General features: G+C 37.9%; 1 protein-coding gene across 1 annotated transcript; it reads left to right on the forward strand.

Annotated features, from left to right (window-relative positions):
• Positions 1 to 1,297: 1,297 nt before the first annotated feature.
• On the forward strand, positions 1,298 to 23,553 carry MCHR2 (melanin concentrating hormone receptor 2). Its single transcript, XM_074820759.1, is given in 6 exon segments — positions 1,298 to 1,479; positions 9,488 to 9,697; positions 19,884 to 20,078; positions 22,039 to 22,158; positions 23,230 to 23,354; positions 23,357 to 23,553. Coding segments are annotated over 6 exon segments (1,029 nt in total).
• The last annotated feature ends 454 nt before the right edge of the window (positions 23,554 to 24,007 follow it).

A 24,007-nucleotide genomic window follows, 5' to 3' on the forward strand; every position in this document is an offset into this window, starting at 1 on the left:
CTCAGGTTACAGTTGAACAGATGAACTGGTGGGAAAAAATGATCTAAGGAAAAATATATCATCTTTACTTGAGGAAATATAGGATTGCATATCTAGACAATCAAGAATCTTGAAGGTAAAGACTTTGATTTTGTTCAGGAAAGTGAGTGCATGGGGTAGAAGACAGTTTTGCTGCAATAGCTGGAGCTGTTAAAGAAATGGTCTATATGCATCTGCACCAATAGCTTTGTCCTCAGGTATAAATTATAGCATCTCAAAATGGGCACACAAGATTAGAGTTTATTTTGAATACAAAAAAAAAAAAAACCAATCTAACTGCCTCATATTTCACATATTCAAGAAATCATAGAACAGGTGAGGTAAGAAGAGACTTCTGGCGATCACTTAGTCAAACATCCTTCTCAAAGCAGGGTCTGCTCGGGCAGGTTGTTCGGGGCCACATTCAGTTGTGTTTTTTAGCATCTCTAGGAGGTATTAAAAAAGATGGAGATATATGGAGGGCAACCTGGCTCCAGCCTCACAGGGAAAATTTTCATGTGTTTGGATGGAGTTTCCTGTGTTTCAGTTTGTGCCTGTTGCCTCTTGTCCTGTCACTGGGTACCACTGAGAAGAGTCTGGCTCCTGCATCTTCACTCCTCTGCAACCAAGCATTTACACACATTGCTCAGATTCCCCCGAGCCTTCCCTTCTCCAGGCTGAACAGTCCCAGCTCTCTCAGCCTCTCATATGCCAGAGGCACCAGTCCCTTCACTAACTTCATGGCCCTCCAGCAAGTCCATGTCTCTCTTGTACTTGGGAATCCAGACCTGGACTCAGCACTGCAGATGTGTCACCAGGGATGAGGGGAAGAATCACCTTTGTTGTCCTGCTGGTAATGCTCTACCCCATGCAGCATGGGATGCCATTGACCTTCTCTGCTGCAAGAGTGCATTGACAGCTTTTGTTCAACTTCTTGTCTACCAGGAACATCCCACCCAAGACAAAAAGTGGACAGTAGGCTTTCTGAGAGTTGAATAAACACTGTGATACTAAAATGATGTATCTTGGATGATTACAAATTTGCTTAAATTATAATGGAGTTATTACATCACAGATTTCATTTTGAAAACATCATCCTGTTATGTACAATCCTGAATGTACAAAACCTTTTGGTGAAAGGTTTTTATGAAATTCAAATAAACATTAAACAGCAATGTACACTTAGATACCAGACTTAACTAATGATATGAAAATTATTAGTCTATGAATAATTTCTTTTCTCTTGTTGTACAGAACTAAGTCCTAAAGTCATTGAAGAATGAGTGAATTTCAGCCTTCTTGTCAGAACACTACACCAGGCTTGTTTAACAGATCTTGGAGTGGATAGGATCTCTACCAGGTGATCAGTGCTGCAGAGACAATCATCCTTCCCTCTCTGATTGGGGTTATCTGTTCAACAGGCTTAGGTGGAAATATCTTCATAGTGTTCACAGTAATAAGGTATGGAATTGAATAAATTTTTCAATAAGATTTATTGCTGAAAAATAAATTATGACTGCACTAAGGAAGTGAATTGCCCAGCAAAGACAAGGAAAGCAAGATTTTCATGTTCTGTTTAGTCATTGACATTTACTTCTCATTAAAAAATAATTAAATCATGACTATAGATAGCAGTAATGTATGCCTGCTTAGCCTTTTCTGTTATGAGAAAGCACTTAAGTGCATGATTGACTTCTAACATATTCAAGGAAACCTAAATACATGCCTTCTTCCCTGGTTTCTGTTATAATTGGCAGCAATCTTCCCACTAGCACACATAAAAGCTAGACTAAACTTTAAGCTTTAATTATGGTACTAGCCAGGCATTATAATGTCAAATATAATTCTTTTAAGATCAGTTGGAATATAGTCTTTTTCTCATTTGAAAACTGCACTTCAAACTCAGATTATTTTAATAACAGAACTCTGTCTAACTTTTGCCCATTCGCAGCAGCTTCCTAGAACGCATTGCTTTTTCCATCACCTTACTTATAGAAACAGGGTCTTAGCGCCAGTCAAGGATTCTCACATGGCAGGAATTAATACCTCAAGATATTTTTGTTGTATACTGAGAAGCTAAAATTGCTGAAGTTGATAAAGTTTTTTGAGTCATAAAATCTGACCCAGCATCTTTGACGCAAGAAAATAGCTTCTAGTCTCTTAATTTTAACAAGAGGTTTCTTTTTCTACATAATAAAGAATATGCTCTCAATTGGCTGATGCTCCCATGAATTCTAAATCCATAAGCATGTATCTTGAAAAAGTGGCTTTTATCTGTGATGCAAATTTAACATAAATATGGCAGCATAAGGCTAATATGTGTCACACTCCACAAGGATTAATAGATGGACTCCACCCTTGCATACTGTCCTTGTAAAGGAAAGATTTCCAAAGGCCAGCCTAGGGCTAAGTGTCTGTCAGTCCCTGAGCTGTAGTAAACTTCCCTTGAAACTACCAGAAATCTAATGTTGTAGCTCCTAGTCTGAACGCAGAAGGGAACAAATATGGAAACAGTATGTCTGAAGTGAATATAATGGCAATATGACTTTTTAAACATATGAATGAATAGAAAGGAAAAAACTGATTTAATTTCTAAAAATTAATTACAGAGTCTCTAAAATAATAGAATGGAAGGAAACTGAGAAGGAACAAAGATTTTTTTTTTCCTTGGTGAAAAGCCTTTGTCTAATGTAAATAAAAATATGAGAGACAAAGGGAATAGACACAGACAATGACTTGGGGGAAAAAAGAAGATAATTTAAACCATATTTGCTTGAGAAAATTAAAAGCGTTCAAATTTATGGGCATGAAGATTTATACACAGGAAAATAATCTGGAAATAACATGTTAAAAAGTTAATGCGGTAGTTGCCAACACTAAAAAAGATAGCCACAAACCTCGGATTCTTTAGATGAATGTACATTTACAGAGCAGTTGTGTTTTGAAAAATAACCATGTCAAATTCTCACCTTCCACTAAACAGATCTAATTTTACTCAGTGTCTCTGCTTCAGAGTTTCTCTCTTTATTGAACATAATTTCTCATTCATACATTTTAATTTTGTTAGCATGACAGAGTCAATTCTTTTAAGAGAGAAAGAAGCTAGGTTATCTCTCTAATTGAGTAGAAAGTTATTTATTTTCCAATAGCAAACACTTTACTGATGGTAGAACGTAATAAAGAACGAACCTTGGAATTTCAGCCCCCCAATTTCATTTGCAAGTTTGCCAGGTAGGGACAAACATTTTTAAGTGTGAATTAAAATGATATTATCTGCAACTTACTGGGAGAAAATAACTAAAAGTCCTAAGAAACCTTGTTTGTAATATACACCTATACAGTGATATAGTAATATATGCCTATGCAGTGAGATTTAATTTAAAAATTACTAACTCAATGACTTTTGTCTGGCCCTCCTTGTGTGAACAAATTTCATCCCTAGGGAATAATAAAGAGAGTTGAGATATGTTGCTGTGTAATTAGAAAGAAAATGGTGAAGAAAATCCTTCAAGAGTTCAGTGTCAGCCAGAAGTACTCAATAATCTTTACCAGCCTAGAAAAGCTGGTCCTTAAACTGCAGTTCTGTGAGCAAGTATTTTATGTAAACCTACTGACTTCAGCGAACCAGCTGCTGGGATAATGGCTGTGTTTTTGTGTGAAGGGGGAAAATGTGATCCAGACCCCAATTAGCTACATCAGTGTGACTTCATATTTTTAAGAAGAAATATGTTACAGAAAAGGGAATCATACAATTTCAATTATCTATAACTACATCTTTTCAGATTAACTTGATTTTTAATAAGGTAACTAATAGCAAGTGGTAAAATAACATTTCCTAAAATAGGAATGTCACAACACTTATTACTTGCATTCTGAGTCTTCACCTGGAGAAGGTGTATTTGCAACTGAATGTAAAGTTACCAGCAGAAAATTTTTGAAACTGCTACATACAGCTAGTCTATTCAGATCAGATATGTTATCAGATTTTATATATTATCATGTTGGAAGTTATTAAGTCAGCTAAAGAACAATCTAATGAGTTCAAGAATTACAACATGAGAAAAAAATTAACTAAAGTGTGAATGGTACTAGGCGATGTTGATAAGAAACAACTTTCCTGGAAAGATTTTCAGGAGAAAATAGCTTAACGTGAAACTTTCGGGGACTGATCATGGGTCCAGCCAGATTTCATATTTTTCCTGAGACCTGGAGCAAAGTGTAGGAGTGTGCTAATAGTATTCTTAATGACATACACTGGAGAGATGTGGCTGATGTGAAGGAGTATAAGACTGTCATACAGAAAGTACATGATAAGGAATAGAGGAGGGACTAGAGCAATAGAAATGTGCTAACATTTAATAGCACAAAGCCATAGAATTTTTTTTCTTATTGGTATTTTTTTGTAAGTAGGAAGCACTGCTGTCAGTTAGAAAACAACAGAGGAAAAACTCCTGGGATTGCTGTGGGCTGTCAGTAGGCTAAAGCTGCGTGAGAAGCACACACAGCTGTAATACATGTAAGGCTCTGCCTTTCCGGGGGAAAGAGGGAAATGCTAATGCCATTCTCCAGGCTCATAACAAGGCCTGAAATACAACTCTCACCAGCTGTTTCCAGGAAAGATAAGATATTCAAACTGGAATAAGAACAGAAAAGAACAATTATTAGAACCAGAAGAATAGAGAATTATGAAAATTCACCTAAATTTGTTTTTAAAAGAAAAGGCTCAGAGGTATATGCTTGCTCTCTATAAATCAGGATCAAATACAGCAGAAAGGATAAAGGACTGTTTAAACTAAAGGCTGAAACTGATACAAGAGCAATTGGGTAGACTGCAGTCAGAAGATATTAAAGGCTGATAACTGGAAGGTGATTTTTACCTTCCAGAACAGTGATGTCCTGTGATAGCCTTCAGTAGGAGTAGTGGAAGTAAAATCATTATTTCTGAGATTAAATTACTCTGTTATGAGATCTTTTCTGATCATGTTGCCTGTGATAGCCAATGACTCAGTTCTGTGACAAGGGTTATCTCTTTCAATCTAAGGTTCCTGCTTTTCCTAATCTAGCAAAAAAATCCCAACACGTTAAACAACGTACCCGGGGCCCAACATATCTCATCTGTTTTGTTCTTTGTTCCTCACTGAGATGGCAAGAAAAGTGTCTCCTCACTGAGACAGCATGCTGTGAGTTTACTCTGATTTCTATCTTCTGGTTTAGATCTGTTTCAGAAATAAAAAACGAGCTAATGTTAGAAATGTGGTACTTCCCATGATGACATTTGGCACAGCAATTGATACATGTCTCTAAGTGACATTATCTGGCTTGACTGTGAGATTCAGTTAAACAGTACTGTATTTTTGGACCAGGAATGTCTTGGACAAAATTCTGTAGCTATTGCTAATCTAATGCTAAACATTAGATAATACTGTTATCCAACAACAAATTAGATAGTTGAATTACTTGTAAGTATTCATGGCTAGATATGGTTAAACTAGGGAAGGCACAGAGGCAGAGATGCAGAACAGAAATGGCTGACATTTCTTTGTGGAGTTTTTCATAACGGGTACTGAGCAAGATTCAGTCTCCCAAGATTTTCTAGGCCTTATACAATTGCACAGATGTGAGCAAAATTTTTTCAGCCTAAATTTGATTGCCCAAGCCAGTCATCTGGGTCTCTCCATGAAGAGGCACTAGTGAGAGTAATACGTATCATCTTTGTCATACTTAAGACAGGATAAATTGCCCCTGGAGTTCTGTTTCTCTGCAGTGATTACAGGAGCCAAGATCACTTGGAGACATTAGAGGTCTAAATTTCTAACTGAGAAAATTAGCTTAGAAGAATTCCACCCTCAATTAAAAGGAGAAAAGATAGTGCAAGTCTTTCCTGATAAATACCAGGATGTTTTTTCAGCCACTAGGGTAAAATAACATGTACAGAAATGATCCAAGAGGGAGCACAGTGCATGCTTACAAGCACAAAAGGGCTACAAGATAGTGTTAGGTATAGGACTGATGCTGTTTGACCTGCTCTTCTCAGGGAGTGAGGATCTAGGTAAACTCCACATGAGAGCAAAAAGGAAGTGGACTATGGTTAACATTAGAGTTGGAAAATTTCCAGGTTTCCTCCAAAAGTTTCCTCCAAGTCAAGCCGATTTGCTGGAAACAGTGAGATTTTGTAAGGGAAGACAGGCCTAGGTGGGAGGATGACTTTAAAGCTAGTGCTACTTGCCATTGCGGATGTAGCCCATAAGGGATACCATTTTTACCTTTCCTATTTGAAGAAAGGGTATGTGCTTGTGTTTTTAAGTGTGTGATACCTATATATCATCTTGTCTTTGACCTGAAAGATCACTTCCAAATTAACACTTAAGCTTCTAGTTAATAAAGTCTCTTTGTCCAGGAGAGTATAAATAAATTCTGATGACAACACATAATGCAATCAGAGGGGATAAATAATGACTGATGACAACACATAATACACTTGTCATGTTCCTTGAAGTTGTTACTGGAGTGACAGCCAAAATATGGATTATCACGTTGTCGTATCTGCTCAACACTTCTTTTTTTAATGGATTTGGATCATTGAAATCAATTTTTTAATGAGTTTAATCTGTAGAAGTAGAATTGAAGAGAAGGTAACCACAGATTCGACATATTCACAGGTTTTGCAGAACAGCAATTGTGCTTTAGTACATTTTTCATAGGGTGTTTCAGAGACGGAAATTAATCTGGCATGGGTGGAAGGATGAATTGACCAGCTAATATCTGTGGCTTAAGAAACTGCTGAGAAGTTTTAAAATCTGTGGCAAGAAGGTAGAAGACACTGAAAGGATGAAAAGAAAGAAGTTTGAAAGTGAGGCTATAACTATTATTTTCCTGTTTGTATTTTTTTTAATGTTGTAAAATGATAATTTTAGCAGAAGGCAAGCACCTCTGTCTTAATAAAATATAAGAAAGTTATAAACTATAAAATACAGCCAGAATTATTTGAGATTATAAAGTTTACTGCATAAATTACCATTTAAGTATTGTGGCTCTGAGCCACCACAGGAAACTATATGAAAATCTGTATGAAAATACATGTGTCTCTGGACGCTGATCTAAAAGGCATCATTTTCTGAACTTCAGTGTAAAGCATGAGATGGTGGATATTACAACACTTCCCTTTACATGAACCATAGGAGAGCTGTTCAACGTGTATTCTTTGTTGATCAAATTTAGCATTGTGCTGGTTTTGGCTGGGGTAGAGTTTTCTTCATAGTAGCTAGTATGGGGCTATGTTCTGGATTTGTGCTGAAAACAGTGTTGATAATGTAAAGATGTTTTCATTACTGCTGAGCAGTGCTTACACAGAGTCAAGGCCTTTTCTGCTTCTCGCACCACTCCACCAGCAAGTGGGCTGGGGGTGCACTAGAAGTTGGGCAGGGACACAGCTGGGACAGCTGACCCCAACTGGCCAAAGGGATATTCCACGCCATATGACATCATGCTCAGGAATAAAATAGGGGAAAGGCTGGCTGGGGGGCTGCAGTTTGGGGACCGGCTGGGCATCAGTCAGTTGGTGGTGAGCAACTGTTTTCATCTGCAGCACTTGTCTTTCTTGGGGTTTATTTGTCTCTTTGTTATTTTCATTTTCATTACATTTTATTTTATTTTATTTTATTTTATTTCAATTATTAAACTTTTCTTGTCTCAACCCATGAGTCTTCTCACTTTTACCCTTCCAGTTCTCTTCTCCCAATACTGATGGGGCAGGGAGTGAGCAAGCAGCTGTGTGGTGCTTTGTTGCCAGCTGGGGTTAAACCAAAACAAGCATGAAGTGTGCAAGTTTAGAATTTGAGATTCTCATTCTGAATACAAAAGTAATTTCAAATTTAGTATGATTTACCCTGTTAATGTGAATGAAATAAAGCAGAAAAAAAACATTTCAACTTTTTCATAAAATGACGTGCAGGCAGTTTTCAGACACTTTAAAACCTGTGTGTTTGAGCATAATGGTACCATTTGATGCCTTGCAGGAAACACAGTTTGGGACTTTTCCTGAAGATTTCGCATCCTTCAATGTTCACAAAGCTAAAGGCACTGGAGGAAAAAGATCACATATGCGTCATTCTCTCCACAAGCTCCAGTCATTAATGCCAGCAGATATACTTTATAGATGTCTGGCTTTGGTTCCAGTATCATAACCAGATGATAGTGAATCATAATTCATAACTTATTAAAAATGTTTGAAAAAAATACTTTTGTCTGGCTCATTCCCTTTAGTTTAAATATGTTTCTTTGGAAACACAGTTGTTTCATAGCTTGTAGCATGCAGTAAAGGCAACATGAAAAATATGAAATTAGGAACTCTTCTCACACAGGTCCTTTTAGGAAATGGTGGTCATATGGTTGGACTTCTGAACGTGGTTTGTGGGTGGCCAGGTAGAGTTCTCCCAGCTGCATGTTCTTCTGTGTCTTACAGTAGGAATGACAAACAAACTGATACTTTGCAGTAGACTGAAAAAAAAAAAAAAAGATTAAAGATACTGAGAGGGAGCCTAAAAAAATAGCTTAAACTAAACAAGTAATTTGTAGGTGAATTTAGGTAAGGTAATTTCTATATGGAAACTGTGGATAAGGACCATTTTAATAAAGTCCTTCAATTAAAAAATATTTTATAAATATCAGTGCTTTTCAAAGATGCTTTGTGCTTCTTTCCTTGATTTGTACAGAATAAGGCAATTTAAAGTCAGGAATTCTTTCAGCTGCATGTGTAACATTCCTCCAAGCCTAAATCAGGGGGTATACTAAGATTACGATTACATTTTGGTAAAGCAATCTAGAAAAGCATATATATCACACAAAAGGTATGCAATATAGACATTATGAAACTGGCAAAGCCAAACTCTCAGTACTTAGATGAAAGCTCTGCATACAGTTTTAACTCAGGTGTGTATAAATTTCCTAAGGCTATCTTTAAATATTTAATTGCATGTTATTTTTTTCCCAGAGGATCATTCCTCTTTCAGCAGTTCCCTCTTCACCTTGAGCATTCAAGAATGTCCTGTCTGCATCCTTAAGTGAGATTGAGCCCTGGGTCAACTGCATTGCAGGAGGGCTCTGATCTCTCTTATTTATGCTAGGCTGATATTTCTAGAGTTCCTATGTCCATCAGACCTGTGTTTATTTTGAACACTTTATAGTTTTCAAAGGAGAATATGGATAATTGTGCTGATGTTAATAAATAAATAGCATGTTCAAACTCACCGGAAAGCAAAATTGTGAAAAATATATTTTTGTTGAGCCTAAAATGTCTAGTCTGAAATATCTTTAGGTTGACAAACTTCCCCTGACTCTAAAATAGTGGTTCTGACAGTGTAATTATTTGTGTGCAGTTCAGTTTTGAGGTCTGCTCTATCAGCAGTGTAGTTAGAAAACAGTACAGTAACTATTTCAAGTAATCATCTTCATGTCTTCCAATTTATATCAGAACCCAGAAGAAAACTCTCCCAGATACCTGCATCTGCAATCTGGCTGTAACAGATTTGGTTCATATCACTGGCATGCCCTTTCTCATTCACCAATGGGCACATGGAGGCGAGTGGGTTTTTGGCAGACCTCTTCATACCATCATTACCTCCCTGGACACATGCAACCAGTTTACATGCAGTGTTATTATGACTGCAGTAAGTTTGGACAGGTATGTGGTTTCACATTTTCATCCTGTACCACAGCACAATAGTATCTGAAAGTGTTTATACAAAGTTGTAATAATTCAAGAATGAGAAATGCCATCAGTCATGGTTAATTTTTTTTTTTTTTAAACTGCAGGAATCCTTTTCTGATGTTTGTGGAGGTAGCAGAAGTATTTTAAGTCCTGCTATAGCATCATGCTATGCACAAAGCCTTAAGGGATGCTAGTCACCACCAGTGTTACTGTTCTGGGGCTTATCTTTAGATGTGCAGCTTCTAGTAAAGGTTTAATGTCACTAAAACTAGAGTTGTTTTAATCATTCTTGTTTAAGATAAAAAATTGTTTTCCAAGCAGACTGCAGAAACCTACTGTATCTGTTATTTTTTAAAACCTTTATTAAAACGCAGTAAGAGTACCACAAGAATTTTAGCTTTTATCATAACTACAGATTTCAGAACCAGCTTCTGTATGTTCTTGATCTTAAGGAAAGAGTGACCAAATTTGGGAAAGAAACAGCTACTTTGGACCAAAGAAGTCTTCTTTCATATGTCAGAGAGAGCATGAAGGAAAACAGAAAGACAAACTTTCCTGCATAGCACAAAGCACTGGTCAATCATTAAGAAGACTCTGGGATAAATAAACAGAGCAAATGAGAAGGACGGTTTCTACTTATCTTGTAGCATATGAAACAGCATGCTTCCATGGAAGTGGAATGTAGTCACTAAAGAGAGGGAGAGAAAAACTATCAGAAAACAGAAAGCAGACAGTAGAAAATTGAAAGTTATAAATAATTTTGAAATGAATAAAGTATGGCTGTCATAAAGAGACTACCCTAATGCATGACATTAGTAGTCTTATTTGGTTGACACACAGTTAAAAGAGTCAAGAAATTATTCATTCCTTTGAAGTTCAATTTTAAAATCTCTGTTCTTATATTTACATATGAGTAATGTGACAAATGACAGTCTTTTCCTATATTTCTAAAGAATTTACATATAGCAGTATCTTTAATCTTGCTGTTTAGAGAAAAATTTTTACACAAAAGACAGTAAGTATTAAGTCAGAAAAAAGACATGACATCCTAATGAGGAAAGACAGAATATCAAAACCTGGTATAAAAAATAGTTTATGTCCCAAGTAAAGCCATATCTTAAGACAGACATTTGGTTTTTTCCAAATTACAGAGGGTAAGTCCATGTTTACTTTTCTATTTCGAAGCAAGATTTTCCATCCCAAATACACTTGCTAGGGAAAGCTCTTCAAATTCCTTCTCTCCCATTTGTTTTATCACTGCTAATACCAATTATGACACTACAGCCAAGAGAGACAAAGGTTTTTCAGACAACAAGCTCCCTGTTTAGTGTTTGACAGTTTCAATAAAGCACCTCTGAATCTACCTGGGAGCTTTCATTAAGCGAAAAAATTAAACCAGCTATTTTGCAAAAAATCAGCAGAGTTTATCAGACTTTGTTTGACCGTAAAATCATCCCACATTTACAATAAAAGCAACAAGTGTAATTATGCCTTAGTAAATGCTATGACTAGTGTGGCATCGGACAGCTTCATGTTCTCTTTCACATTTCTCAAAAATAAAAGCACTTCTAAAGGAAAACAAAAGCAGGTCAGACCTGGTAAGGCACTTCCAGAATAAGCCTCAGCTGAATAAAATGACTACCACATGCAAATTAATATCTCTTGTATTGCTGGATAATGTTTTTATTCCCAGAAATCCTCTGTTTCATAATAGGAGTGAACTGTGTCACGCAATGGTCCAACAGAGACTTTAGTATTTCAGCATTTCTTTTTTGCAAATCAAATTTATTTGTACGATCTTAAGAAGTGGCAAAAACAGCTGTTCTCTCCATGGAGCTTTAGGGGTCAATTTATGAGGGGTACAATGTATAAAAGTTTGCTTTTCATTACTCACTTTAATATGAAAAAAAAATCATTAAGAAAAGCTGTGAAAAATATGCAAGTTGAGTATGCGTATTAAAATTTATGAGAAAGTTTCCTAAACTGACATCAAACACATTTTTTTAATACAGATTCATGTTTATGCCACAGGCAGACATTAGATAAATTAAACCTGGATGAAACTTTGGTAGCAGAACTTTTGTCTATTCGTTAAAAGAAAATTTTGTAAGAAGCATTTCACAGCACCTGTTTTCTGGACAAGAATGCACATATACACACATAGACAACAATCCTAATATAATTTACCCCCATGTACATGAAAAGTAAATCTGACTGTTCAACAAGAATATCACTATGCAAATCTGGCCTAAGTGAAATCAGAACTGTGTATGCTCCTTGAGCTCAAATATTGAAACACTCTTATGTTGCAGTCTCTGGTGAGACAGGAGAGATGGTGAGATGGGCTCAAAGGAGGTCCAGTATGATGTCCTACACTAACATTGTTACTTGGAACATTCCAGTAAACCACTTGACTTAAATTGAAGATGCACGTTGCAATTAGCAATGTTAGTAACTTCTTTAAAATGGCAAAGGAACACTTTGGCCTATAACATTTTAAAAAAAGAGTCAAGACTTACAGGTTCAAAATAACTGATGCAGATTGAGAAATCACATCATTCCTTATTCCTTCATGGCACACAAGACACAGCTGGTAAAGGCTATGCCAGACCCTCTTTCTGTGATGGGAGGCTGTGAGGTACACCTCATTCCCTGTAGCATGAATCCACTGGAGCATGTCACAGGAAAATGCCACTGTTCAGGTCGCTTCTTACAGAGTGCACATGCTTCTTATAACTTTGTTTATAAGAAAAGGTGCAATCCACTTGATAGGGTTCAGTTGCCTGTGATCCAAGGCATGCTTTTGGTATGGCACAGCTGTATAATCTTGTCTCAGCCTCCTGAGAAACTTGCTAAATGCTAAGCTGTGCAAGAGAGTAGAACCATGTGTACTAAGAAAGGTAAGATAGATTGAAGCCAGAGACAAGATTTTTGAGGTGGTGACAGCAGCTCAAGGGTTCAAGAAGAGAAACGCTGGCACGAGGAGATATAAAATTGTCGTACGAGGAGCAGCTGAGAGAACTGGGGTTGTTTAATCTGGAAAAGAGGAGGCTGAAGGGAGACCTCATCGCCCTCTACAACTACCTGAAAGGAGGTTGCAGAGAGCTGTGGATGAGTCTCTTTAACCAAGTAACAAGCGAGAGGACAAGAGGGAATGGCCTCAAGTTGCACCAGGGAAGGTTTAGACTGGATATTAGGAAGTATTTCTTTACAGAACGGGTTGTTAGGCGTTGGAATGGGCTGCCCAGGGAGGTGGTGGAGTCCCCATCCCTGGAGGTGTTTAAGAGTAGAGTCGACATAGTGCTTAGGGACATGGTGTAGTTGGGAACTGTCAATGTTAGGTTAATGGTTGGACTGGATGATCTTCAAGGTCTTTTCCCACCTAGACGATTCTGTGATTCCGTGAAAATACTAATGAAACTCAGGGATTCTGAAGATGCCTCTTCACTCTCATTGACAGCTGTCCAGCAGAGACTCAAGGGTGCCATACAGGGGTGGTAAGAATACTAATACTTAGCCTGGGAGCTTGCCAGTCCTAGCTGTCGTCTATTGTAATATCCAGTAAATAATTGCTTTTTGTGAATATCCTGTTTGCAAAGTGTCTCTGTGCATAGGAAAAGTTCCCTGAGCAAGTTCCTGAAGTATGAGAGTTACATAGAGTACCAGTCAATTTTGAGGGCTGCATAAACATTTATTTAGCCTATCCCCTTAAGGCTTCAGGCACATAAATGGAGAAGTGAAGCTGGGAAGATAAATCTGGAGTAAGTAGCTCTGTGACGGCTGAGAAGAAACAGCCAGGTGTTCCAAGTGTTTGCAGCAGCCGAGACTGACAGGCATGAGAAATGTGTTCCTGGTTTGCCCACTGTTGTAATGTTGCTCTAAGAAATATTTACCAAGGGAGTATCACTGGTAGGGTGGGGCCATATCTCTATGATAGTCATGTGCTTTCAGTTATTTAAAACCAGAACCACTTGATTTGCCATGGACTAATCCATTTACTCATTCTTCACACTCCTTTTTCTGTCGCTTCTTGCTTCACTTCACATGCAGTCACAAACACCCTAGCCAAGGAAAAGGTAAAAAAATCTCAGCTCGCTGAGCAGCCAATTTGCCTTTGAAGTGTAGTACACTTTGCTGCCTCTTGGGGCAATGCTAACAGCAGTACATTTTAAACAATTCAGATAATATATTAATAATTAGCATTAATCAGATAATTTGTACTAATTAGTAATAATAATAATAGCATCAGTATACTATATTGTGACAATATGCAATACACAGTAATAATGTTAGACCATAGGATGTCAAATATGATACGTTAAGCTATGTCCAGAGGCAGGAAGAAAAAAAGTGAGGACAAGGAGAGGGGAAATGTCTAAGACACGTTTCCCCTCTCCTTGTCCTATATACATGACAGAAGTATGACCACATGTTTATAGCTTTGCTAAAAATCAGACAAGATGACATTCAGTTAGCTACAACATTAACTACGAATGCATGCTGTCATGAAATATTTTCTGTTTCAAAGTGTCACCTTGGCTTTCATGATAATACCATGTACTTTGGTGATGGTTGGTCTTGTAGATGTTCCTCCAGGCAGCATTGTAAGCACAAGTTTGGCAGAAAGGCAAAAAGAAATGCGGTAATAAGCATGGATAACAGGCACCACGTACCAGGTGCCCTGCACTTTTTGGGAGTTCTGCAGGCTCCATCACTGCCCCCTTCTCTGTGTCAGAGATACAGCTCAGATACTCCCGTTATCATTTGTTTCAGGTAAGTATTCTTCAGACTTTTTCCAGCAGAAGACTTTTATTACTGATAATTACTTTGTCAGATGAGGGCACATGCCTGCCTTTAAGTTCCACTCTCTTTGAAGTGGAAATTACCCCTTATTTTCAAAACAGCATGTTTTCCCAAATGCACCACTCACATTTTATTTCACAGATTTATCATCGGACAACAGGCAAGATTGAAAATTACATCCAAACTGAAATAACCAATAGAAATCCACTGCTGCAAAAGAATGGAGACAAAAGCTCTTTGGTAAGTGTTTAGGGTGAGATTAATTTCTTATTGTCTGGGGAAGGATAAATCAGAATACCATCAGGCTGGAGTAAGTTTGAGTTCTATCAAGAAAAAGAATCATTTACATCTACATTTACATTGAATTGAATTTTTGGTGGTGTTTTCATTCCATCCAGCCTAATGATTTCCTTTTAATCTTTAAGTTCATTAAGTGAATTTTTTCCCTTTGCTCAGATGAATATTAAAAATGAGAATTAGAAACCTACGGAAATTATCCTTTATAGTCACATAACAGTATATGAAAATATATGTCCAGCAAAATAATTGATCCAGAAAGTGTGAAAAGTTATTTTACAGTACTTAGGAAAATACACTTACATGCAGGCCAGATTTTAAGGCATCATTAGTAACCTGCCCTATACTTCTGTGAGAAATGAAAATTCAGCAGTGTATCCAGGAAAACAGTGTCCACACAACAAAATGAGTCAGGATCAGCCATGTAGTCAGTGATGGGCACCTCTGGAGCTGGAAGACATGGATTCAGTACCCATCCCAGGCTCCTTTGCACATGCCATTCCTTCCCTTAATGATCTTCAATGTCCATTAACACAGTTATATTACAAACTACATTAGTCTGATAACCGCTAGACTGCAGCTGCTATCAAAATGAGTTACATTCACCGCTGATAAGTTTCAAGCTGCACTGGGCTCTGGTCCTTTGAGCAAAGGCAATATCATCCGTTAAGCCACACATCACATGGTGCCTTAAGAGCCTCAGCCTTTTGCATTGCTAACAGCCCTCTCTCTGAAGTTCTGTAGCTGGCTTTCTGCTGGCAGCTCTGCGCCCGGTCACCCAAGCTGCCGTGGCAGCCTTTCCCAGAGCCTCTGGGGCAGCACTTTCTCCTTGTTCCCACGCTGCAGATCTTGCGCTGTTATCCTCCCGGCCCTGCACCTGCGAACCCAACAGCGTTGTTATAGGGGGTTCTCATGGGAAGCGACTGCCACCAGCGTGAGAATCACCCCTTCTTCCCCTCCTTTTTCCTACCCTGTGGTCAAAGCTTCTGGTTGACATTAGTGGACCCAAAAACATGCATGCCCCAAACTTCACAGTAAGTCAGCATGCAGCCTCAGCAAAGCGTGCTCTCAGCAACATCAACAGCTTCATCGGCAGAGCAACTGGCAAGAAGTGAGTCCTGATGAAAACTGTCAATACTGGGGAAAAAGCATTACTGAGGGAGCCACATACTGCACTGGAGAAGAGACCCAGAGAAGGATGCTTGCCTGGAGCCTCCCCATTGCTTCTCTTCTGCTCTCTCTCCTTTCATTTTGATTTTTCCCTTAAACTAACTATATTCAGTCAGCTACATACCCTGCTAATAACTCTCCATGCATGTGAACCTGTCTCAAAAACCTTTGTGCAATGCCCAGTTACACACTCTTAATGAAAGACCAAATAACCAAAGTTTTTATGGTTAGGTACCTTGTGAGGTTAAGCAGATTGAAACAAAAGGGAGATCTCACTGAAACTTTCCTGCTAAGGAGAAGCAGATATAAGCATTAAGGAGTTTTTGTATCACCCAACTGTAGGCACCAGCTAAAGTTCAGTCTCTCATTAATGGCAGGTAGCAGGCATGTCTAAGAGTGGTTCACAGCAAGTATGGAGAGCAGAGCACAGGATGGAATATTATGTTCCTGCAGCCAGCAGGAAGAGGGGGGCCTGGTTAGGTGGACTTCTTACTCCATGTCAGCTATTAATGCCACTTTTCTGTTAGCTACTAATGTCACTTTTCTGTACTTCCCACACACATCCTATTTCCACCTTATACACTTTCATTTTTTCACAAATACTTTCTTTAGGTAACAGTTTATTTGCTGGTTTTTTTGTAATGTCCATTGTAACTTTCTTCAGCATTCATTCTTTAGAAACATCTCCGCTGCTTATTTTAAAAAGAGTTGGATGGAGATGTTGTTTCCACCACTTGAAAAGTGAAAGCAAGCTCAAAGGAGAACACCATGCTTACATGGAGACTAAGAGGTCAAATTTTGCGTAAAGCAGGAGTAATCACAAGTTTTAAGAACCTGAGAAGCCTGTAAATTACTCTCAATTGCACAGATCCTGTAAGCGGTATCAGTGTCAGAAGCCCTGAGGCAGCCAGTGAAACAGGAGAGGTAGCTGTACCAAGAATGGTACAAAGTAGTTCTGCCATTGCAAATGTAGAGGATTTCTGTTCTTTCTGTCACCATCATGAGGATTGTGAATAACTGCATGAAATTAGACATAGCTTTTTAAGATATCATATGCCAGAAGAGCCTTTTGCTGATTCTAGCAATAATGGCCATTACTTTAAACTCATTTAGTGAAAACAACTTGATTGTTGCAAAGCTTGAATAATGAAAGACATTTATTTCATATTCAAGCAAGACTGAAAATAATTTATTATCACACAAAATATGAATCTTTCTTGACCTTATGCAATGGTTACTGATCTTCATTGGCCCAAGGACAACAATACCAAGCAACCGAGGTGCTGCAGGCATCTTGTTCTGACAGGTTGGTGAACCTGATCTGTGAAAAACAAGTACAGGACCTTGAATGACATCCCAAGGTCTTGCAAGCAACATGTTGTCAGCACCTACAGACAAGGATCCTCTGACTTGTATCAAATATTTACATGGTATAAATTATACAAGTATGGCTATAGTTCACTGACAGAGTCATTTCTAGCTAAGGTATGTTAAGAGTGATAGAGAATTAGTCTCTTATGTTAATACCTATTTAATGGCCCTTGTTCAGAACACACCAAAAATACTAGTGTCTGGGGAAAAAAAGTCTTCTGCAAGGATAATGTACTTTCTAAATCAGATTTCTTATACAGCTGAACACAAGTGCTGTAGAATTCCATGCGTAGGTGATAACCCTTTAGAATAAGAGTGCCTTCTTAGTATCTGAAACAATCTTAATATTCATATTACACTAAATTGGACTGGTTTGATTGTTGGGCTGTCATTTCTTTCTACTCTATAAGCACTAAAATTCAGTGAAAATTTGACCAGTAATTAAATATTTCTCAGTTTTATTCTTTCAACTTGTATGGGTTTTCAGTACTCTGACATGAAGACTACAGGATGGAATTTGGTAGAGAAGCTGCTAATAGTCAATCACTAAGAAAATTACTTCCAAGTATTGTTTAAATTCCTAATAATTTGTCTTTCTCATAGCAGCTAGTAAATCACTCATTTTCCGTTAATTACAGAAAATTACAGTTTCTAAAATATTTCTGTGACTATGATTCAGAGTTTTCAATCTCTTTAAAAGAAACTGAGTCAATCTAACTCCCACAAGAGAGCTGTGTTTCATTGCTACTACCTAAAACTCTTCCAGCATTTTACATGAAAAAGTTGAAGAGGACAGAATGATCCATTTTGTAGAGGCTGATCATAAAACAGATATTTTCTACCAAAAAAAAAATAAAAATTGCCTCAAAACTTCTTCCCTCCTTTTTGTGTAAAATGCTGACTTTCAGAGCTTTCATTTAACTGTATTGCTTGTTATTAATTGAAGAATTATGAACTGATAAATGGGTGAACTGAATTTTCTCCATAAGTTACATCTCCCCCATTTCTCTCCAGCATTAAATTTCCTCACCCACTTACCAGCTCCTGCTGCCAAACGTACTTCCACCTGTCCTTTTTCCTGTTGTAGGGAGTGAGTTGGTGGATGTGGGGCCAAGGCAGAACTATGTGCCTTGTCACCCACAATCTGGGTACAGATGCTGGGCTAGAACCTCAGTGGTAGACCTCTCACCACATATCAGAGGACCATAACCAATCATATCTTTAAGCTGGCAGCAATGTGATGAGAATCATCACTCCTCTGCCAGGGTCTCCACCAGGAGACCCTGCTGACAAGAACTGCATCTGTGGCAGGTCGCCTGTGCAACACCAAAGTGACATCGGTTGGTGCTGGTTTCTGGTTGTCTCATGTGGTTATATCACCTCAAAGTCATCACAGGGCAGTTCTGCAGCTCCCTTCAAACTCCTTCACATTGCACAGGGAGTTTGACAGCCACAAGTGTGTACCAAGACCCAGGGCAATGAAAATTTTCAGCCTCTGTCACATACTGTCTGCATCAAGTGCCTTTTGGCCAGGCATGTGGCTGGTCCCAGTGTGCCAGATTCTGTGTGTGCAAAGAATGGAAAGAAAAAGGAAGAAATTCATTGTTAGGTTTCTTTACCGTTGTAGAATTTCTTCTAAGGTGATCTGACACTATTCTTCCCAAAAAAAAGTTGTTAAACTGTGAAAGAGTGGTCATGTTAGTAGGTAGTCTGATCTTACCTGGAAATGAAAAGGTGTACCAAATGCAGGGGACTTTGTACTTACCTTACTGACTCCTGAAAAAAATAGAGGGAAAATACACCTCCCTTTAACATTCCCTTCTTTTTAGATGTGAATTATTTCATTTAACATGCTGCTTTCAGCTCAAAGATTGCCCACTTTAATCCATTTTGATCTGATAGATTAATGTTCACCCTAACATTTTACAAAATATGAAGGTCATGAAACAGAAGTTGAATTTGTTTTGTATCATAAACCACTGATAACTGAAAGTTACTTCTAAGGTAGAAAAGTCTTTCACTTTTATCTTCAGTTATGTAGAGACTAAACATTTAAATTAGAACTATAAAAGACTTGACCACTCCTAGAGCTCAAATATATTAGAATGTTCCATATTTTTTTAAAAAATAACAGTCTTGCCTATATTAAATGATCTCCAGTGCTTTTCCAGAACTAACTTCACCTCAGATTTTGTCTCTGCTTGCTTCTTGTATGTCTGAGTTTTTAAATTCTATCTCCTACATCCTAAATTACTATGATTTATTTAAAACTCTTATCATATTAATTAAATAATGTTGTGTGATCAAAACCATAATCAGTTATAGCAACACTTGCTGAATGTTTAGGGAATTGCTTGAATAAAAACCATTCTGACATGTTGTACTAGACAACCTATAAGTACTGCAGTTTCCTTCCTTTGCAATGGCTAGTCTTAGAATTTTTATTTTGCAGTCAACTATATTAACCTAAATATTTTATTGTTTTTCTATTATATTGCTCTGTTACCTGCTTTTACAGGTACCTTGCTCTTGTCCAGCCAATTGGCCTAACCCACCTGAGAACAAGATCAAAGACAATTCAAGCCAATTTATGTTTATATGTTACATCACTTACTCTGATGTTCCCTGTGTAGGTCTACTCAAAAGTAATAAAGTTCAAAGGTAGTTTGGAGAGTTGCGCTTTTGATCTAACCTCACCTGATGATGTTCTCTGGTAAGCTTTCAAAGCTCGTGTCTTCAGCTGGTGTTGAGGATACCACCTATTTTGTCTTTGACATGCCTGACAGGCAGGCAGATGGATGGATGCATGAATGGAATAGAATTAAAGGCTAAAGCTGAGGCTTGTTTCATTCAGATCATTGCATCTCGGATTGTATTGGTAATATAGAGGCAGTCCCAGCACAATCAAGTTCAGCAAGATGGCTTCCACATAGCAAATGTAACAGTGAAGGACCTCTGTTTCTCTTTATCTTCTCTTGTAGCATTTAGGTAACTGTTGTTCACAAATGAATGTCATTGCCCTTTCTGACCTGGCAGACTACCATGTTTGGAAGATATAGATCACAGAAAAGATTAAACACTCCTCAAATTGCATACATGACTTTCCAGTATCTCTTGGCCAAGCAGATTCCTGCCTATTTGTTGAATTCAAACTAGCTTGTTGAGTGATGACTAGCAAGGGACATAAAAGGAAATTTTTAAAAACTTGTGTAACAGAGAGCAAATTTTGGCTGATACCAGGTGTTTTTATATTAGCATGTTCATTTGGATAAGGAAGGTATTTTTGGAGTGAGTATTCCAATTGTCTCCAGTTACCACAGTTGAGTTCAGCAGTCTCAGAGCACATGATCTGTATTCTGAACTAATATTGGAAGAATGCTCCAGGCACTCAATGAATGGACTCCAACCACTGTTGTGTACTCAGTCCTCAATCCACAGGATCCAATTAGAGACAATTCGAAGTTAAACGCCCTAACATGAGTATAATGTGTCATGTCCTAAGCACCAAGCACTTCACTCCGCAGATTTTCACTACTCATTTGTACTACCTACTAATTCAGACAAAGCCTAAAAGAGTGTATTTGAATCATTTTTGTTCCAGCCTCCCTTTCCCCTCCCCCCCTCCAATTCAACTGCAACCAGATTTTTAATGGAATTAATTAACTCCAGAGCACCAGAAAAAGAGACAAAATGAGTAACAGTACAGAAGTTAAATATTTTATTATCAGCAAAGCTTGTTGAAATTCACTGCTGAAGAATTAAATTATTAGTGAAAACAATCCCTGAAATATGACTGATTATTTTCAATAACTTGTGAAGGACATGAGACCCCCAACAGCCTGAAAGAAATCAGAAAAAATATGAGAAAAACGGGGTTGAAAAGATTTTGGGAATTCAGTCTAGTCCATCCTCTCTCAGACGGACTGACCAATTGCCAGAGGCTTGTTTAATTTCGCATTAGATGATTTAACACAGAAAAGTATGAAGACAAGTAAAAGGAGACTCTGGTAGATAGAGTAAAAACCAATGAACTTCAATAACCAGAAAATTTAACAAATTATTAAGGTCTCAATCTGTAAGGTGATAAAAAACCCTCTATTTGTCAGGAACAAATTATAACAAAACAATATAATTTCCTTCTTTGATAGAAGTTCTCCACTTGATAAAGAATAAATAGAAACAAATAACTTGAATTGTAACAAAATACCAGCAACTAAAAAAGATGGTATAGATTAGATTACACTAATGACACAAGAATGTTTGAAAAAACTGTGCTCAGGAGGTGGTCATCACTGGTCTACTATCAGACTAACAAAATATCAGATGACTAATTAGACTATGTCCTGCATAAATGTTTGCAATAATTTTCACTAATTATACAGGTGCTGGAAAAAGCACATACATACAGAATTTGGACAGCTAAGAGGTATAATTTGTAGTTATCTTCTTGTAGTCAAGAGTATTCCTAGAAGTGCTGAACACAGACTTCAGTACTTAAAAGTACTTGCAGTTCTAGGTACTTGCTGCTACCTAAAACAGGCTCCATGTATCTCTAATCAAGAATTGCAAATCAGAGACCACTTTATGAAAAATGGCATTTATATTTTTTTACAGTTATGAGATGGTCTTTGTGTAATCACCTTGATTGTTCTTTTTGCATTTTTGTTTTACAGGTATATGCTTTATCTGACACTATCAACTTTCTTTTTTCCTCTACCTCTGATATTTATTTGCTATATTTTAAATTTGTGTTACACATGGAACACGTATCAGCAAAACAAGAAAGCAGGAAGGTGAAGTGTTATTCATGTTTCCTCCTATTTCACATGCTCTGCACAGACTGTAAAGGTTTTATATGTAACAGGCCAGAAGGAACAGTCCTAACAACATTTAGGCACTGCATCATCTAACCTTCAGTGCTTCAGACATTGCATTATGTTCCCAGGAAACGGACTATGGATGGGATTCAGGGGAGAGAGCAAGATAACCCAGTTAGAAGGAAACACTGTGGAGAAAGTTATGGCTAAAGTCCTCAGCTTATCTGAGGATAACAAAAAATCCCCAATCCAACCCTGCACTTGTGGCTGTGGGAGGGCTCCAAGCTCTCAGTTCAAGGATTAGGAAACCTTGGGAGAACGTGGGTCCCAGGTCTGGTGCCAGCTGCCATGTCCCAGGAAGCCGTTGGTTCGGGTGCCTCCAGACTGCATTGGCCCTCCTGTGGGAAGGGGACTTCAGGCCCCACAAGGATCCCTAGCCACTGTTCACAGTCATAGGCAATAAAAGAACATTGACACATGAAACAGATGAAATACAATTTCCCAGTTTCTATGATGGCATCTCCTGATCAGCTTATTTTAGTTCTAGGACTACGTGCTTTGGATTTCAGCTTGTACCAATTTTCTGTGAAAAAGGAACTTGATTTCCATTTTAGTGTGTTTTTTAATTCCTATGCTTCTTTGCTCTAAGTCTCCTTTAAGCTCATAATAGTCATGTTTTAACTGGATATTTCTGTTCCAGTTCTTAGCAAAAAAATATAGTCATAGATGAAAAGGGATGCAAAACTATATAGCTCTGATGTTGAAAAGAGTAAGCATTTTTAATGAAAATAATTGTCAGTATTTCATCAAATATATGTAAACAATTCTCAGTGGCTCATGTATGTGTGTGGCATAGGATCAAATTCAGCCTAAGCAGAAGAAACAATAAGGTGCAAACAACAAAAAATGAAGCTGTTGAGAGATGGCCTTTTCTTGCAGTGTAGGTGAATTTGGTCTCAAATAACTGCCATTCATTAGTACACTCAATCCATGCCATCATTATCCCACTTTGACTTTCCATGCTAGGGATCCTTCTTTGTTTTGTAGTTACACCACCAGTATCCCCAGACAAAGAGTCATGAGGCTTACTAAGATGGTGCTTGCTCTGGTCATCATGTCTGTGGTAAGCACTGCCCCATTCCATGTGATCCAGCTCATGAATCTTCAGGTTTCTGACCAATCCTGACCTTCTACGTGAGCTACTAAGTCTCCATCTGCCTCAGCTATACCAGCAGCAACATTAATCCCCTTCTCTACATCCTGATGAGTGGGAACTTCCAGAAGCATCTCCAGTGGTGCACAAACGTGGAGGTTAGGATGGCAGAATGGGATGTCAATGTCATTGAAAACACATTCAAGTCAAGTTTTTGAAGGGAGGGTCTTCTCCCAAGAAAAATGTATTATCTATGTACAGATTTCATTGGTTGTAATAGATGGGCCATATTTCACTACGTTTGTGAAAGTACAACTCAGAAGTGGCTTTGTTTTGGAATTGCACCAGTGTCAAGCTGATGTAAGAGGAAGATCTTCACCACTTTTGAAAGGTTAGAGCTTGTAGAGGAGGGATTCTCTGAAAAAATAGTTCTTCATTACTGTGCCATTGACTTTTTTTATGATGGTTTGTACATAGATGAACCAAATGTATGGAGACAAAGGTGGATTTTAAAAAAATGTAGTCCTCTGGTACTAAGAAGATAGAATGACTGGTAGACTTTGGGGATCTGACACTGTGTGTGAAGTCATGGAAACTGTAAGTTAAAGACCAAAATAGACTGACTTACTGATGACTCAGAAGGGGGTAACTATTGATTTTTATCCTATCTAC

Source organism: Strix aluco, chromosome 3, assembly GCF_031877795.1.
Source record: "Strix aluco isolate bStrAlu1 chromosome 3, bStrAlu1.hap1, whole genome shotgun sequence".
NCBI classification, from domain to species: domain Eukaryota; kingdom Metazoa; phylum Chordata; class Aves; order Strigiformes; family Strigidae; genus Strix; species Strix aluco.